The sequence below is a fragment of the Halichoeres trimaculatus genome, unplaced genomic scaffold, assembly GCF_033239565.1.
Source record: "Halichoeres trimaculatus isolate MK-OKI-2021-1 unplaced genomic scaffold, fHalTri1.1 fHalTri1_scaffold_21, whole genome shotgun sequence".
NCBI classification, from domain to species: domain Eukaryota; kingdom Metazoa; phylum Chordata; class Actinopteri; order Labriformes; family Labridae; genus Halichoeres; species Halichoeres trimaculatus.
Window position 1 is genome coordinate 3,559,503 of NW_027437199.1, and position 17,839 is coordinate 3,577,341.

A 17,839-nucleotide genomic window follows, 5' to 3' on the forward strand; every position below is an offset into this window, starting at 1 on the left:
ACCACGGACAGGGAATGTGCACAGCAGGCGATTACACAAAAGACGCAACAGAAAGTAAAATCTTTTCACTTGATGCTCGTCGAGGTTTAAAGAGGAGCGATGGCCGAGTCCCCCGAGGATCCACAGATGCTGTCTGATGTAAAAAAAGAGCTCCGAATTATATAATCACCTCTGAGCACGGACTGAAGGCTGCCGGCACAGTAAGAGGCATAGTAGGGCAAACCTGTGTGTGTGCTTAATGTGTGTGAGCGTGTGTGTGTGTGTGTGTGTGTGAGTGTGTGTTCTGGTTGGGAATTGAATGTGCTGGACGCTGCTCCGTCATGCTGAAAAAATCTGTCCTTCCTTTTCTTGTTACTCTCCTGGGGTGTGTTTGCGTTTATCTGAGTATGTGTGTCCAAATGTGATTTTAAATGTGTGTGTGTGTGTGTGTGTGGCTCTCTGTGGACTCTGAAGCATCTGGTTCAGTCCAGACTCTGCAGTGTCATGCTCATGTCTTTAAATCTTTACATATTTATGAAGTTTCCTCAGAAAAAGTCTCCAAAACACTTTTTAGCTTCTTTCTTTCTTGTGGGGGTGGCTCTGGGAATATGGGCCCCTCACTGATCCTGTTCATCACTTTCAGTGACAGGACATCTTGGCCAAATGGAAGAGGAAGTCAGGTTTGGGGGTCTTAGGATCCCATCTTTGGGTTTTGATGATGTAGTCCTATTGGCCTCTTCAAACACTGACCTCCAGCTCCACAGCAAGGGTGGACTGCCCACTCCAGGTCAAGATAGAGTCTTGGCCCCAAGTTGAGGAGTTAAAGTATCTCAGGGTCTTGTTCACGAGTGAGATGACTATCGAAGAGGAGATTGGCAGATGTATCAGGATGGTGTTGTCAGTGAAAAGAGCACAGAGCCAGAAGGCAAGGCTCCCAATTTACCGGTCAATCTATGTTCCAACCCTCACCTTTGGCCACGAGCTGTGGGTAGTGACCAAAAGAACAAGATCATGAATGCAAGCAGCTGAAATGAGCTTTCTCTAAATGGTTTCTGGACTCAGCCTTGCAGACTGGGATCAGAGCTCCAACATCCAGGAGAGGAGCCAGATTGGGCTGCCTCCTGGACACCTCATTGGGAGGTATTTTGGGCATGCCCATCTAGAAGGAGATCCCAGGGTAGACCCGGGACAGGATAAAGAGATTGTATTTCTTGACTGACCTGGGAACGCCTCAGTATCTCCCTAGAGGAGCTGGTGGAAGTGGCCAGGGACAGAGGTTATTGGTTTTCCCTGATGGCATTGCTTCCCCTGTGACCTGGACCTGGACCTGGATAGGATGGGTAAGTCTCAACTACATCACTCACATCAGAGTATTTGAAAAGTCTTTTCCAGATTTATTCTGAAACTGGCACAAAATTTGACTTCAGTCTGATGGAAACTAGAAGCAGCCTAATTAACCTGGTATGCCTAAGATATTGCACCTTGTCTCAGGGAAAGATGCCGGAAACCAGAAACAGACATTTCATTCTTCTCTTCAGTGCCACCAGTTCCCATCAGCAAAACAAGTCCATTCAGTTTGCAGAAAGCAGATTTACTTAACTCAATTGGTTGGTTGATTTTTGTTATTGTGCATTTTATTGCATTGCACCGACCATTCAAAACATGAAAACATGAAAACATCCGGGGCAAATTTTTTTCTTCTTCTTTTCTTTCCTTTTTTTCTTTCTTTTTTCTTCTTCTTTTTTATTTTAACTTTTTTTTCTTCTTCTTTTCTTCTTTTTTCCCTTTTTTCTTTTTTCCCCCTTTTCTTTTTTTCTTCTTCTTTTTTCCTCTTTTTTCCCCTTTTTTCTTTCTTTTTTCTTCTTCTTTTTTTTACTTTTTTATTTTTTCTTCTTTTTTTCCTTTTTTTCTTCTTTTCTTTTTTCCTTTTTTCTTTCTTTTTTCTTCTTTTTTCTTTTTTCCCTTCTTTTTTCTTTTTTTTATTCTTTCTTTTTTCTCCTTTTTTTGTTTTACTTTTTCTTCTTCTTTTCTTCTTTTTTCATTTTTTCCATCTTTTTTCCCCTTTTTCACTTTTTCAATTTTTTCTTCTTTTTTCTTTTTTCCCTTTTTTACTTTTTTAATTTTTTCTTCTTTTTTCTTTTTTTCTTTTTTCCTTTTTTCTTTCTTTTTTTCTTTTTTCCCTTTTTTCTTTTTTCCTTTTTTCTTTCTTTTTTTCTTTTTTCCTTTTTTCTTTCTTTTTTTCTTTTTTCCCTTTTTTCTTTTTTCCTTTTTTCTTTCTTTTTTTCTTCTTTTTTCTTTTTTTCCCCTTTTTTACTTTTTCATTTTTTTCATTTTTTTTTCATCCCCCCCTTTTTTTTTTTTTTTCTTTTTCTTTTTTTTCTGTGGACTTTAAACCATGCTCAGTTGGTACTAAGGGGCCCAAAGTGAGCCAAGAAAATCTCCCCCACACCATTACACCAGCAGCAGCAGCCTGAGCCGTTGATACAAGGCAGGATGGATCCATGCTTTCATGTTGTTGAGGCCAAATTCTGACCCTACCATCTGAATGTGGAGCAGAAATCCAGACTCATCAGACCAGGCAACGTTTTTCCAATCTTCTATTGTCCAGTTTTGGTGTTGCTGTGTGAATTGTAGCCTCAGTTTCCTGTTCTTAGCTGACAGGAGGGTCACCCGGTGTGGTCTTCTGCTGCTGTAGCCCATCTGCCTCAAGGTTGGACGTGTTGTGTGTTCAGAGATGCTCTTCTGCAGACCTCGGTTGTAACCAGTGGTTATTTGAGTTACTGTTGCCTTTCTATCAGCTCCAACCAGTCTGTCCATCGACCTGCAGCAGATTTTCTTGAACATGTCTTCATGCCTAAATGCTTTGAGTTGCTGTTTCTTTGAGAGGTTAAATTTTAAAGATTGAAAAGTTCCACCTCAGCTGCTGCTTTTTAGCTCTTTTATCTCACTTCATGTGCGTGCAAACATCCATACAATATATACATTAACACACACACACACACACACATATGTGTATATAGTGTGTGTGAGAGCAGGAGACCCTTAATACCTCTCTCCCCTTAAAGCTTTTCACTCTTAATACCCTGGTCTGAGAGGGACTGGGAGAGAGGATCTGTCTGGGGATTTGAGCAGCTGTCAATTAAAATCCCTCGACACAATCCACCTCTGCTCTTCCTCCTCCTCCTCCTCTTCGTCCATCACACCTCTCTGCTCAGTGGCACTCCTGCATCACACACACAGGCTTCTCCTTTACCCCCCTCCCTTCCTCCTGGGTCTGATATGCATGTGTGTGTTTAAGGGAGTGTGTGTTTATGGGAGTGTGTGTGGAGAGCCGGCCGGCGCTGTTGTTATTATTTCTCCGAGGCTGTAATCCTCTCTCTGTCTCTGACAGTCTCTGTTGAGTTATTGTAGCTGTGTGTGTGTGTGTGTGAGTGTGTGTGTGAGTGTGTGCAGAGTGTGTAGCGTGTGCATGTGTGCGTTGTTAATATCCTCTGTAGGCTGCTGTGAACAAGCAGAGATTTTCTTTTTGTATCTGGTGATCTGGGTTCCTGGGGGCTTTTAAACACACACACACACACACACATGCACACACACTGAGGCCTGGGTAGGGCTTCCCCTCCTCCATCCTACCCACCTCAGTGTGTGTACATGTGTGTGTGTGTGTGTTTGGTGGGGGGGGGATACCCGCGCTGCATGTTGAGGCTTGAGGTGTGATTCGTGACCAGTGGAGGCTGCTGATTGGCCCACGGTTCCTCCAGTCACAGTTATTTTCCAGTTCAGCGCTCATTCAGTACACACACACACATACACACACACACTCACACACACATCTCCTAGTCTTGTGAGGACTCTCATTGGCTAACACAGCTCTTTGTTTCTCACCTAAACTCTCTGACCTCACCGGGTTTGCTCTCGTCTACCTGAGAGGAAACATTATCATCACTCTTCTTCACCTGTTTGTTGTTTCAGACTCATTTTCCCAGAGTTTGACTCCACTCGACTCATCCTCAGTCAGAACAGGTACTTCCTCATCTTCCTCGTCTTCCTCGCCTCGACCGAGCATCAGATCAGCGTGGTGTGAAACGCAGCCTTGTGCGGCGCCTGCGTTAGCCTTCGATACGAGCATCCTTCCTCCTTATATAACGTCATTTACTCACTGACCTGAGGCCCGGAACATTCAGAACATTTGGTTACGGGTCATAATGTCTATGATGTGTGGGTGTTTATTTCAGACGTATAACTCTTTACAAAGTCGCTGCCTCCAAACAGTTTACCAAACTTCCCCTCCACCATCCACGGGTCGTGAGCCGAGCTTTTCTTTAGCTTCTTATGCTGCTTCAGTTAGCATGTTAGCTCAGATGAGTTGATACCAACGAAAAATGCACGTCCGGCGGCTGAATCACTGAAACACTGGCATAGATGTCAAGATACTGGTGCCGACCAATCACAGAAAAGCTGCCAGGGACTTTCCAGTTTCTTAAAGTTCACGTACCATCCACTCTGGATTTTACTTCAGTTATTGGGTATTCTACCAAGTATTCTGGCGATTGATTGAATAAGAAATGAGGCATGCTTGTTAGGAAATGCTTTAGTTTTTGTCTTTTGTGCAAGTAGTACATCAGCACTACCTCCTCCACGGTCGCCATGTTTGTTTTTTAATTTTGAGATTTTGAAATTTCAAAAGTTTTGAAAAGAATAAATAAATGAAGATGTGCAAAAGTTTCCAAAAATACTCAAAATTTTGAAAGGTCAAAATATTTGCCATAACAACCCCCCCCAAAAATAAATAAATAAATAAATAAATAAAAAATAAATTAAAAAAAATAAAAAATAAAAAATAAATAAAACAAAATAAATAAATTAAAAAACTAAATAAATAAATTAAAAATAAAAGAAAAAATAATAAAATAAAATAAAATAAATAAATAAGTAAATCAATAAATAACAAAGATTAAAAAAATGAATAAAAAAAATAAATAAAAAATTATTGTAATTTTAAAAAATTGGAACATTTTCTAAATATTGTAAAACAGTCTTAAAGTTGTATTTTTTGAATGGAATTCAAATATTTTTGCCAACATTTGAAATTTACCCCCAAAATTATATTATTTTTTTATTTAAAAAAAAAATCAAAAAATTTGCAAAAATCACAAAAAAATTGAAATCTTTATTTCAAGAGTTGATGTATATTTACGTAAACAAAATGTTAACACATGATTTTATTTAGTTTCAGTGTCTTTTACCATCTATAGCCTCTGTAAGAAAAATAAAAATTCTTATTTTTAACTTTTTTTTAAGGATGAATGCAAATCTCAGTACACCTGAAGGCACAGGTGTGTTAGAAGATGGGGTAACTCAAAACGTGTCCACAACTTCAAAGAACGGTTCCTGCACATTGTATCACTCTCAGTCATAGTTTTATTGGTGTAAAATTTTGGTCTGTGTGACCTTCATCAGACATATCACACATTATGTCTGAATAATATATATTTTTTAAGCTGCAAGGAGCCACAGCAAAGGAGTCAAAGAGCCACATGAGCCACAGGTTGAAGACCTTTGACCTAACTCCTACAAGAAAAACTCTTTCATGTTTATAAAACTCCTGAACTGACACAGTCGTCTTCCCCAGAGTGATTACACATGTCTGTTTTCTGGAGAAGCAGCAGCCTTGTCACATTTTCTACAGCACCTTCACTTCTCTGTCAAGTTTCAGAGCGTTAAGGTGTTTGGTTTGTATCTCAGGATGCTAAAGATCGCTGAGTGTTTCTGGTTTCGTCGTAGATCTAATGAACCCGTGCTCTTACCCATGTGAAACCCGTGTCCTCACTAATACAGAAGTCCACGCACCATCAGCCTCATCAGAGAGGAGGATGGACTGGAGCTCATCTTCACAGCGCGGCCATCTTGACGCTCGCGGCCAATTCTCCAGAGCAGAATGTGAGCACGCTCAGATTGCTTCCTGCACGGCAACGGCAGTTTATTTCTGTGGGAATCAGGCCGAGCGGCGCGGACGTGATGTGATGGCGTGTTGACAGAGACGTCTGTGGACCCCCCTCCCCCTTTGTTTTTTGTTTTAGCTCGATCCGGACCTGAGTGTGTTTCTGGTCTCCGCTGTGTGTGTGGATCTGTAAGGACTCCTTCCATCAGCCTGTATGAGCGTTGTGCTTGTTTGGGTCCAGGCTGAACTCGGCCTCCTCCTCCTCCTCCTCCTCCTCCTCCTCCTCCTACACATCAGCATCTGTTCAAACACGCTGACAAATCTCTGTGCAGCCACCAATCACCAATCACACTCGGCTGAACTCAAAAAAAAAGAAAGAAAGGTCCTCTCCCTGGCAACGCGGCCCGGCCTCATCAAAACACACACCGAGTGTCTTCAATCCGGCCCGGGCTCGATTTCACAGCACTGAAATTTAAATCCATTTAGCAGCGTGTGCAGCCTTTTCTGCTCATAATCTGAGAGCACGTTTTAAGCTGCGAGAGGAAACTGTTACTTTAAATGACTGGCACGCATGACGTGGTGTCCTTGATTTTCCTGCTTGCACATGTCCTCTCTGTGTGTTATTATGCAGGCATCTGCTGTCAAGACTTCTTAAACTCATCGCAGCGTTTCCTCCCGCTCTCCCCTCCACGCCGCTCCGCTCCACGCAGCCGCCCTGAGCCCACAAACACACACAGAGGAGCGCACGCAGAGTGAAACATGGTGCAGAGCGTGCACACACACATACACACACACACACACACACACACACGCGTGCACGGATCTGTGATGATGGGGGGTTAGTGAAGCTCCCTCAGGTGTTGGGGAGTCTGACTCAGGCCTACTGTCAGCCCCATAGCGCCGCTCGTCTCCTCACATGCACCAAATCTGACGTTTTACTGCTACTGTAACACACACACATGCACGCACACACACACACACACACACACACACTAAATAATCCCAGGAGTAGAGATCTCCTTCCTGTGATAACACGGCTGGCAGGTGCATGAAAGAAACAGAGAAATTGCAGAGAAATTGCATTATTTAATGTTGTTCTCACATGTAGCTGCTGGTTAGCTTAGCTTAGCTTAGCACAAACACTGGAAACAGGTGGAAAAAGCTAGCATGTGTCTGTAACAAAATCTCTACCAAGTTTTTTCAGTCCCTTTATCCTAATGTTAGCTTAAATTGTCACTCCGCACACATATTTTTTGTGTTTCAGCTCAACAACACGTCAAAACAAACGTAAAAAGTACTTAGTAGAATAGAATAACATAGAATAGAATAGAAAATACTTTATTTATCCCTGAGGGGAAATTCAGAAGCAATCAAGAAAACAGAAGTAAGAAAGTGTATAGAAAGTTACTCATGTCTGTGAATAGCATGATGCTACTCTGCCTTCTGTTATTCCCTCTGTTGCTGGGTTAGCACAGCTAGCTCGTCCATCTTATTGGAGATAGATCTTATGTTCCCAATAACGATGTATGGAAGGACAGGTCCATGTCGTCACTTCTTAGCTCACACCTGAGAACCAGCACGTCGTCCTCACCTCCTTCTTCTCACCTTGTGGGGAAACATCCGGCCTAGCACCAGTTAGCACTGACATGCTACAGGCTGCTAACAGCTGATTTGACATATAAACAATGCAGCTGTGGTTACATGTAGGATCTCCAGACAAACACAGGAGCAAAAATAGTAAAAATATCACCAAAGACAAAACCTGCTAACTTTCACCGACCAGCCTGACTGAAAGCCTTGAGCCAGGGACAGTCTTTCTCCTATCTCTTTGTTCCTTAAATTAAAATTTTTTGACTTTAAGGAGAGTGCTGTAACAGCTGTGACTTGTTGTGTCTTCCAATAATTCAGACCTCAAATAAGATTAAAAAAAAATGGATCCCAGATTTGGATAACACCTGGATCTGAAACTACTTTTTTTTGCCTTCAATACAAACAAAAGGACCATAGTCTCTGCTCAGTCTGGTGTCCTGTTTCCTCGTATGATCTCTGACCTCCACACCTGCAGGGACGACACACACACACACACACACCTGTTGTGTTTTCACGCTCTGCAGAGCTTGTTGTTATCAGCAGCAGCAGCTCCTAACGGTGTCTCTGTAATTAGACCGGCTAATTTGTGAGCTGCAGTCGTTACGGATGCTGCTGGTTGTTAGTGGTTACCTGTTGTTATGGTTACCGTTTCCCTCTGTAACTGGCAACAAGACCTCGAGTACCACAGAGTGGGACTCGACTCTCACTGTTTCCCACACACACACACACACACACACACTCACACACTTACACACTCACACACTCTGTAGTAGGCCTTAATGGTTTAATTTCAGGGACTTCTTGTTCAGCCAATCACGGTTAGCCCATCTGTATTAAAGAGCAGGAACAAGTTTAGCTTCTGGGAATAAAAATACAACATCAGCTCTACTTTAGCTTTAAATAAATGCAACAAGATGATGGTTTGAGGTCTGAATCTTTGGCTGGAAAAAAGTTAAAATGAAGTGTGTCAGTGTCTGTGTCTGCCTCAAACCCCCCTCCTCTGCCTGGATGTTGATGTTTTGGTTGTATCTGGATGTTTCTGAACGGAGAGAAAGCATGGTTGCATTAGCCAATCACAGAGCTCTCAGTGAGCAAGTGATGCTACGTGTTGATTAGCGAGTGAAAGATGCTAATCAGAGCAGCTATGATAGCGGACTTAGCACGGAAGAAGAAAAACAACCAAAATGAAATAAAACGCAGAACAGATCAATTTTGGCTCGACTTTCACTCACTTTCAGGGGACGAAGAGGGGCGTGAATTAGCTTTCTGCTAGCCAGGTATGTGTCAAATACCCTTTATTAGCTTGTGCTAACATGCTAAGTCAGGTGCACGAAGGAGGAGGAGCCTATTTTGAATTTGTGTTTACAGACAAGTAACGAAAATTCTTGCAGACCCTACAGAGATTTTAAAAATGAAGTCAAAACATTTAGAGTGCCCTCTGCTGGCCGGCTGCAGTATAGCAGCATCAGTCAGAAGTTTAGTTCACACGTTTTTGAGTGCACATTAGCACATTTTTGGCCTCTAAAAGAGCAGTTTGTCACGTTTTGACCAGCAAGAGGGCAGTGTGGCGTGTTTTTCTAGGGGGGCACTTGAGCGCACGTTTCAACACAAGGTTAACGGATTAAATAAATAAACATGACATCAAATCCCAGAGCTGCCTTTCTACACGAGACTCATATTTTGACCTTTGCTCTTGTGAAATATTGCCGCTTGTTTGCTGGAAATTGTTCTCTAAAAATTACAGGCTTGTCCGATTTACTCGGGATTAAAATGTCAGATGATTTCCTCAATACCAGAATTACTAGAGCTCGCCAGGTCCTGAGAGCATACGGATTTGGTAGAGGCTGGATTTCTCAAACGTATAAAAGTTTGATCGTGTCGCGGTGACAGGAAATGTCAGAATAGGACAGATGCTGCAAATTATTTAGATATGAAAGTTATTTTCAGGGTTTGAGTTGAGTTCATGAGTCTGAGGAGCACACCGTGAAGCAGGCATGTAGTTACAGTCATGTTTTCTGCGTGACGTGATGTGTATCTGAGCTGATTTTTGTTCCTTTCTGATTCTCTGCTCGCGTCTCCTCCTCCCGCTGCAGGAAGCCTCAGATTCACGTTTTCAGAGCCGCCGTCGTCCGCATGACAAATATTCTGAAGTTTATTGTAAAAACATCCTAATGGCTGTATCCAGTGCGTGAAATCGCAGCGTAGCCAGTGGCCAGTCCCACAGAGGGAGATGGATGTTGGTGAGTTATTATTCATGGCTGCAGTCTGAGGACAGTGCACTAATCCAGGGGCGGGGAGATGCACACAGTTCTTATCATGATGAGGCTGGAGCATTAGATAAGGAAAAGGATAAATATAGTGCTCATGCTTTGTTTTCCTAATCCACCCACGGGGCTAAGAAACTAACCTTTTAAATAGGTCACCTTCTCTGCTTTTAGACCCCAACACACTCAGCCTCTCTGTGTCCACTGGCTCTCAGCATGTGTGTGTGTGTGTTAATGTGTGTGTGAGTGTGTCCTTGTACGAGCTAGTTAGTGTTTGGGATGTTCAGAGTGACTGCGTTTCAGATGTTCCTTTGTTAAAGGGACAGTTTGAGTAAAACCTCTTTAAAAGATAACAGAGCTGTTGAGGTCGACGCTTTAATTATGAAGCAATTAAGAGTTAATATTGTTTTTTTTTTATTTGCTTTTTATTTTTCTAAATTGCTCACTGAAATAGCTGATAACAAGGATTCTGACAAAGAGCAGCCATAAACATGCAAACATAACCAAAATAAAAACAGAGAAGAAGAAGATGTAAAGTTGTGATAGTGATAAATACATTAAGAAAAAAGAAACAGACACTTGTTCAGGCTGGTTTCTTCACTCTGAGGAGATGGGGGCATGATGGCAGGTAAAGTGCCCTCCTGGTTGGCAAAACACAAAAAAATGGCGATTAACTGCCTTGGGTGGCAAAAACGTGAATCAAAGTGCTGTCTTAGGTGGCAAAAATGAGCGCTAAAGTGCTCCTTTGGTTGGTGAAAAACAACTGCTCTCGTTGTTGGCAAAAATGCACACTAAAGTTGCCTCTTCAAAGGAAAAAATATGTGCCAGTGTGTTCCAACAATGGGAGCACAAACACACACCTAGGACATGTTTACATGACAACGTTTCATCTGAATACGCTAAAACACAGTGAAAAAAAACTGTGTTTACACGGAAATGCTGAGGGACTGAAAACGCTGTAGTAAGCATGCCAGGCCTGTAGGTGGTGCTATAACTGACTTGTCCAGAAGCCATTTTTGGTAGATCTCCACTGAAGTAGAGTTGAGCTGATCATCTGGTGTATTGGTGAATATTGAGAGCAGAAGTGGAGCAACAGATGCTCATTTTGTTGAAAGACGGTCACAGATTGAGCAGATTGAGCAGCACAAGCTCAACATGTAGTCTACGATGATCGCAACAACCGTACTGTTGTCCTGTTGGATGCGCTCGCAAGAAACAGAGCATGACGTCACTGTTTCCACTGAAAACGCCAGCTTACTGTTTACACGGCAATGATGTCAGCAGCGTTTAAGCAAAATCCCACTCTGTAGGCTGTTTTCAAAAGTTTGTGTTTTAGGTCGACTTAGGTCAACTTTTGTGTTTCACACTAAAACCGTTGTCGTGTAATTAATTGCCTCTTGATTGGCAAAATACAGCTTCTCTCTAGGGAGACAAAACACACATGTATGTGCCCTCTGGGGGGGGTCATACCTGTGCTAAAGTGCCCTCTTGGGTTGCAGATTTGCATGCTGAAGTGCTCTTTTGGTTGGCAAAATACAACTACTTTATGGTTAGCGAAATGCCACTTAAGTGCCCACATGGTTAGCATAAAATAACTACCCTCTTGGTTGGTAACACACACACTAAAATGGCTTCTTCAGAGGCAAAAATGCCACCAGAATGCTCTAACAATTGGGCAAAAACACAGACTTAAATGCCTCTTGATTGGCAAAATACAACTTCTCTCTTGGGAACCAAAATACACATTTACCTGTTCACTGTACAATAAATTGTCCCACAATTATTGATGATACACAATATTATTTTAATAGCAAGTTAACCACAAAATTATAATATTATAATAATATACCATAATAATGAAATAAAACTTAATTTCTCATGAGTATTGCAATTTAGTCCGGCGGTTGTGTTATGAGTTTGTTATGTCGCCTTTTTTTGTTGCTGCACACCAACTCGTCCGTATTCTGCTACATTAACCTGTGTTGCTGCACTTTGTGTGTTAGCGCTAGCCTGATGCTAGCGGCCCCATGTCCCACAGGAGTCGTGATTTTGGATGACCAAAGCGCCCTCTTAGGTGGCAAAAATTAGCAACTTAGTTCCTTCTGTGGCGACAGCACGCTGCAGGTGCCTTTTTGTTCCTTTGTGCCCCTGCTCCTCAAAAAGTCTGTGCACACCCCTGCACGTGAAGTTATCCTGACTCCTGTTAACCAAAGCTTTGTGTCCTCAGATACTGATAGGTTTTTTTTACAGTTTCTTCTGATTAATGTTGCTGACTTCAATAGGAACAGAAGAGGTCAAAGGTCAGACCCCTGAGGCACTCCTTTGGATACTGTAAGTGAGCTGCAAGTTTAATTCTCCAAATGCAACTGCTAGATGGTTGTTAAAGATGATTAGCATTTCAGAGAATGACTTATTATCTTATCAGAGATTTAAAATGATTTTGTTTTGAAACTTTAGACTCTGTATTTTGTGTAGGGATGAAAAGAGAGATCTAGAAGCTGTGAGTACAGAGCGATAGTGTTTCTATGATCAACACCAGAGAACAGAGAACATCTGTTCGTGTTAGCGTGGCGCTAAAGAAAGCTCTCCTCCATCTCCTTCAAAGGCAGCCGGACGGGGAAACATCCGGACACAGAGCAGAGTGCAGAGTGCGGCCCCGGGGCCCGACCCTCCGTGCATCCATCCATCCATCTATCCATCCGCCAGAGAGCTGAAGAGACTCGGACACAAAGGCAACAAAAAGAGGAGAGTGCATGGATGTCATGAAGTGGAAGCGGGTCTTTGTGCTCAGCTGTAAGGAAATGGATTTGTGTGCATTAAGGATGTTTGAATCAAACACACAGAGGAGGTTACGTAAGATTTAAAAGAGGAGAAACGGAGAAAAGGAGGAAAATATGGAGTCCAGGATGACAGTAAGTGTTGCACCTGTCCCCGGTCTCCCCTACTTGCAAACTTTCAAGTAGAGTTTTTTTTCCTTTTAAGTGTTTTTATTTATTTTTCATTATTTTTTTGCTCATTAATTTAATGTTTATAAATTTTCTTTGGAAAAATCCTCCACTCTCATCACGCAGTGCGCGTAATTCATGGACACAGCGTGACCCCGCCCCCCGAGAGAGAGAGAGAGAGAGGAGGAGGAGGAGGAGAGACAGAGGGAGTTGAGTTGACAGCTTGTCTCACATCCACAGACATTTTCAGAGGCAGCTAAACGGTCTGAGCAGCACTTTTGACGTCAGGAATAACTCTCTCATCCGGGTCTTCTCTTCTCTGGAGCTTTTGATATTTACTCCATCCACAGCAGCAGCAGCAGCAGCAGCAGCAGCAGCAGTGGGGGCTTACAGCCTTAACGACAGCTGCAGGAACACATATGCATCCCAGTGAAGAGGAGCTGCGGCTGCTGGAGGAGCCGTGATCCAAACAGCTCCATCTCACCTGCTGCACGTCCTCATCATCCCCACACGTTCCCTCCCCTGGACCACCAGAGAGGATGTTCCGGATCAACAAGTCTCTCTCATTCTTCAGGCAGTAACCGTGGATGGCTGCACAATGGAGATAGCCTTGGTGAGTTTTGAGAACGGCGGCGCCAAAGGGAGCGGCGGAGGCAGCAATGCCGAGGAGAGCTGCCGGAACGCGCTGGACGTCCCTCAGTCGGGCTTCGTTCAAAGTGGACTCGGAGAGGACTTCGGTAAAGAGCTGAACACCCGGGGGAGTCCTCCTCCTCATCATCATCATCATCCTCAGCAGAATCTCCATCAGAGCTCGTGGAAAATCAACGACATGAACAACACTTTCAGCTGCAGCGAGAACGCCATGGATGCGCTTTTACGCGCGGACCACAGTCCGCATCTGTTCGATGAGGACCTGCTGGACATGGACATGGACGCGGAGAGCAACGAGAGGGTCCTCATCAACATAGCCGGGCTGAGGTATGAGACCCAGCTCGGCACCTTGAACCAGTTCCCGGACACTCTGCTTGGAGACCCTGCAAAGAGGATTAAATACTTCGACCCGCTCCGGAACGAGTACTTTTTCGACCGGAACAGACCAAGTTTTGACGGGATCCTGTATTTTTATCAGTCAGGAGGGAAGATCCGGAGACCAGTGAACGTCTCCATAGACGTGTTCGCGGATGAGATCAGGTTTTACCAGCTGGGGGAGGAGGCCATGGAGAGGTTCAGGGAGGATGAAGGCTTCATCAAGGAGGAGGAAAAACCGCTGCCTCAGAACGAGTTCCAGAAGCAGGTCTGGCTCATCTTCGAGTACCCGGAGAGCTCCAGTCCGGCGCGGGGCATCGCCATCGTGTCCGTGATCGTCATCACCATATCCATCATCACCTTCTGCCTGGAGACGCTGCCGGAGTTCAGGGACGAGAGGGAGCTGCCGGTGACCAGCCGGCTGGACAACAGCACCGCGTCCCGGCCGTCCCTCACCTTCACGGACCCCTTCTTCATCATCGAGACCACATGCGTCATCTGGTTCACTTTCGAGCTGTTCGTGCGCTTCTTCGCCTGCCCCAGCAAGTCCGAGTTCTCCAAGACCATCATGAACATCATCGACATCATGTCCATCATGCCTTACTTCATCACAGTGGGCACGGAGCTGGCGGAGCAGCAGGGGCAGGAGCACCAGAACGGACAGCAGGCCATGTCTCTGGCCATCCTCAGGGTCATCCGCCTGGTCCGGGTCTTCAGGATCTTCAAGCTCTCCAGGCACTCAAAGGGGCTGCAAATCCTGGGTCAGACTCTGAAGGCCAGCATGCGCGAGCTCGGCCTGCTCATCTTCTTCCTCTTCATCGGAGTCATCCTCTTCTCCAGCGCTGTGTTCTTCGCAGAGGCGGACGAGCCGGAGTCGCACTTTTCCAGCATCCCGGATGCCTTCTGGTGGGCCGTGGTCACTATGACAACAGTAGGCTACGGCGACATGAGGCCGGTCACGGTCGGGGGTAAGATAGTGGGCTCTCTGTGCGCTATCGCCGGCGTGCTCACCATCGCGCTGCCTGTGCCCGTCATCGTGTCAAACTTTAACTACTTCTACCACCGAGAGACGGACCAAGACCAGTCCTCTCTGAAGGACGAGCCGAACAGCGGCCGGGACAGCCCCGAGCTCAAACGCAAGGGGAGTAAATCTTCCAACAAGTCGCAGGAGGGGGAGAACACTGACGCGTCTGCCGCGTCTGTGGAGAAAGCGAACATCAAAGCGAACAGCAGCATGGACTTCAAGAGATCCCTTTACGCGTTCTGCCTGGACACACGGGAGACAGACCTGTAGTCCTGCAGCCTCCAAGACTCCTACAGCCCATAGTCGTGTAGAATAAACCTCAGTGGATGGGCTCTTAAGAATTTGCACACAGCAGTCTGGAGGATCCACACACTGAAATCCTGAAAGTTTCCAGAGAAGTTGATTTATTAAAAAAAAGCCCTTTAACAGGAACACCTAAAGACATGAAGCCTGGAAAAGAGGACATGTTGTCTATGCTGCAGATAATCAAGGACTCGCAGGACTGGGAATAATTACTTGACATGTTGAGAGGATTACCAGGAACAGCCAGACTCTGTACATAATGTAGGAGGAAGTCCATGTCCAGTAGTGCAACACGAGAAAAAGCCAAATCTTATTTTCATACCTTCCCTATAATTAGTCGTTATGTTTACGCTGGAATATTGCAGCAAATGTGTACATATTCCCCACAGGCCTACTATTTATGGATTTAATTAAGGTGTTATTTTAGATTTTGAGAGAAAAAAATGAAAACAAATATATTTTTTGAAATGCAGAGACCTGTGTTCGTCCACTCAGGTTCTGTCGAAGAAGTGAGACCTTTCCTTTTTCTAAACGAGTCTCAAGAGAGGATTTGAAGCCTTGACTACGATCATTTTAAGCTGATTTTTTTAAGACAAAATAAAGGACAAAATATGGAAGTATGCCACCCCGAGGGAGCGACGGTTAGAGGAGAGGACAGCGCAGAGACCATCTGGAGAGCTGAAGCATCACAGAAACCAGGTGAGTGGAGCTCCTCGTGTATGGAGGAACATTAGTGACAAAATTCAGCCCTGATACTGAAGCTGTGTTCAGTTTTTGTCTCACTGTCTTTATTCAAAGTCGAGGTAGAAACAGCAGCGAGTTGTTTTTGTGAAGACTGGCACAAGAGAGTTGAGACTCTTTTCTCCAAAACAGCCGACCAATCACAGCACGAGGGAGCGTGATGTCATATCATCAGTTTTTGGAAAGTTACAGGAATCGTCACAGACTCCACCCCCTCTGGTCTGACGTTGAATGAGGTTGGGGAGGAGGTTTCCGAAGTTACCCAACCATCAGATCATGGTGTACCGGTGACCTCGCTAGACCTGTGTCTGAGAGTTTTATAAAATCTGATGAAAACGAATCAGTTAGCGAAAGTTTTAGACGTTAGGATAGACATACGGACAAAGCTCAACATTTACACACTGAGAAACACCCACTTTATTCATACTAAACACTCACAAACCGGGTTGATATGTGAATTTTAATACAAGACTCAACTCGTCAAAGTGGTTAGTTTTCCAGTTTTCCACCTCTTGGGACTCATTTTCAAAAAAAGTGACAAATCCAGTTTTTTTTCTAGAGTTTTAAAGACTTTGATGTTAAAGTACGACTCAATCTTACTCTGTTTAGTAGGACTAGTCTTCCTTGCTCTTGCGGCAGTCCCTCCCAGCTGCAGCCGGAGCAGACGACTGCTTTGAGTCTATCTGTGTCTCTTTTGGTTCACTTTTGCTGGTCCAGAGCCCGGATACAGGAGGAGGAGGAGGGTTGTAATTTTGATATTCAAATAACAAGTTGACAGAGAAAAGTTCTTTATACTTCTAAACACATTTACGGTGTTCTTCAGTTTCTTTTTGTGACAACAACGCCCATGACAAGTAGGGATAGCGATTGATAAGAATTTATCGATGCTAATGCTATTATCAATTCCTCCGGTGAATTTTATATGTTCAAAACTTTACAGGTTTTGTATCAAAAACATTTTATAGAGTGTTTAAATTCATAAATAAGCCATAAGTTAACAGATGTTTGAAAACGTTAGTGGTGTTGCTACCCTTGTGTAGGGATGGGTACCTTCCACATTTGAAACGATACAGCACCGATGCCCGGTACCTGGAAATCGGTACCGGTACTCAACGGTACCAATTTTCGGTACTTTTTGTGTTTATGTGGTAAAAAGCATCAATTTGTTTAACTATATATATATGTATATATATTTTTACAATATAACAAATATATTCTTATTCTTTAATATATTACCTTGAAATGCTGTGTTCATGTCCAGCATGGAAAATCGCCTACTCTTCTTTTGCCTCACAGTCACAAAGGTGCATTTAGGTACCTAAACATGGTACCTTTTGACTCTACATGAATCGATACTCAGTACTTTTGACATAATTCGGTCGGTACCTGAAAAAGTACCTAATTCGGTACCCATCCCTACCCTTGTGTGATATCACAGTGTAGCACAACTTTGTGTTGTTAGCAAGGGGCAGCATCCAGTCAGTAAAAATGAAGCCGGTGCAGAAGTGCTAAAAGTTGTTGTTCGTAGAAAATCTGCTCGAGGCTGGCTACAGGAAGACAGGAAGTCACGTACACACCCAGCCATAAAACCAGACTTTAATGGCATTAAAAAACATATTCACAACCGCTCGGGTCTAAAACGCTGATTTCACTATCAGCACACACTGTGTGGTGAGTGAATTTCTTCTAACTCAATGGTTTAGAAGTCATTAGGATCGTTTGGTTGTCCAATCAGAGACACAGCTCAGGTCACGTGATCCCTGGGCGCCCTGTAGCTGCTCGAAGAAAAACTCACAGTTGTCGTCATAGCAAATGTGGCTGCGTCCATGTATTGGCTTCATTTCACAGTTTCAGGAACAGACGAGTGACGTCGCGGAGGCTACGTCCATGTTTTATAAAGGCTATGGTTGTTAGCGTCCTTTTGGTAAAGTGAAGCTAAGCTTTCAATCGCTTCCATCTCCTCAACATTTTCTTGGAAATTCTGCGGCTGACTGTCGAGCGTGATTGACGCGTGGCAGGTCACAGGACG

General features: G+C 43.9%; 1 protein-coding gene across 1 annotated transcript; it reads left to right on the forward strand.

Moving 5' to 3' along the window:
- The first annotated feature begins 12,926 nt into the window (after nt 1-12,926).
- Nucleotides 12,927-15,657, forward strand: LOC141810635 (potassium voltage-gated channel subfamily A member 5). The gene has a single exon (XM_074698361.1). The coding sequence runs from the start codon at nt 13,315-13,317 to the stop codon at nt 15,034-15,036; it is 1,722 nt and encodes a 573-aa protein (XP_074554462.1). The 5' UTR covers nt 12,927-13,314; the 3' UTR covers nt 15,037-15,657.
- The last annotated feature ends 2,182 nt before the right edge of the window (nt 15,658-17,839 follow it).

Bases quoted from the DNA above. Each gene is read 5' to 3' on its own strand.
- LOC141810635 (XM_074698361.1), top strand. From the start codon at position 13,315: ATGGAGATAGCCTTGGTGAGTTTTGAGAACGGCGGCGCCAAAGGGAGC.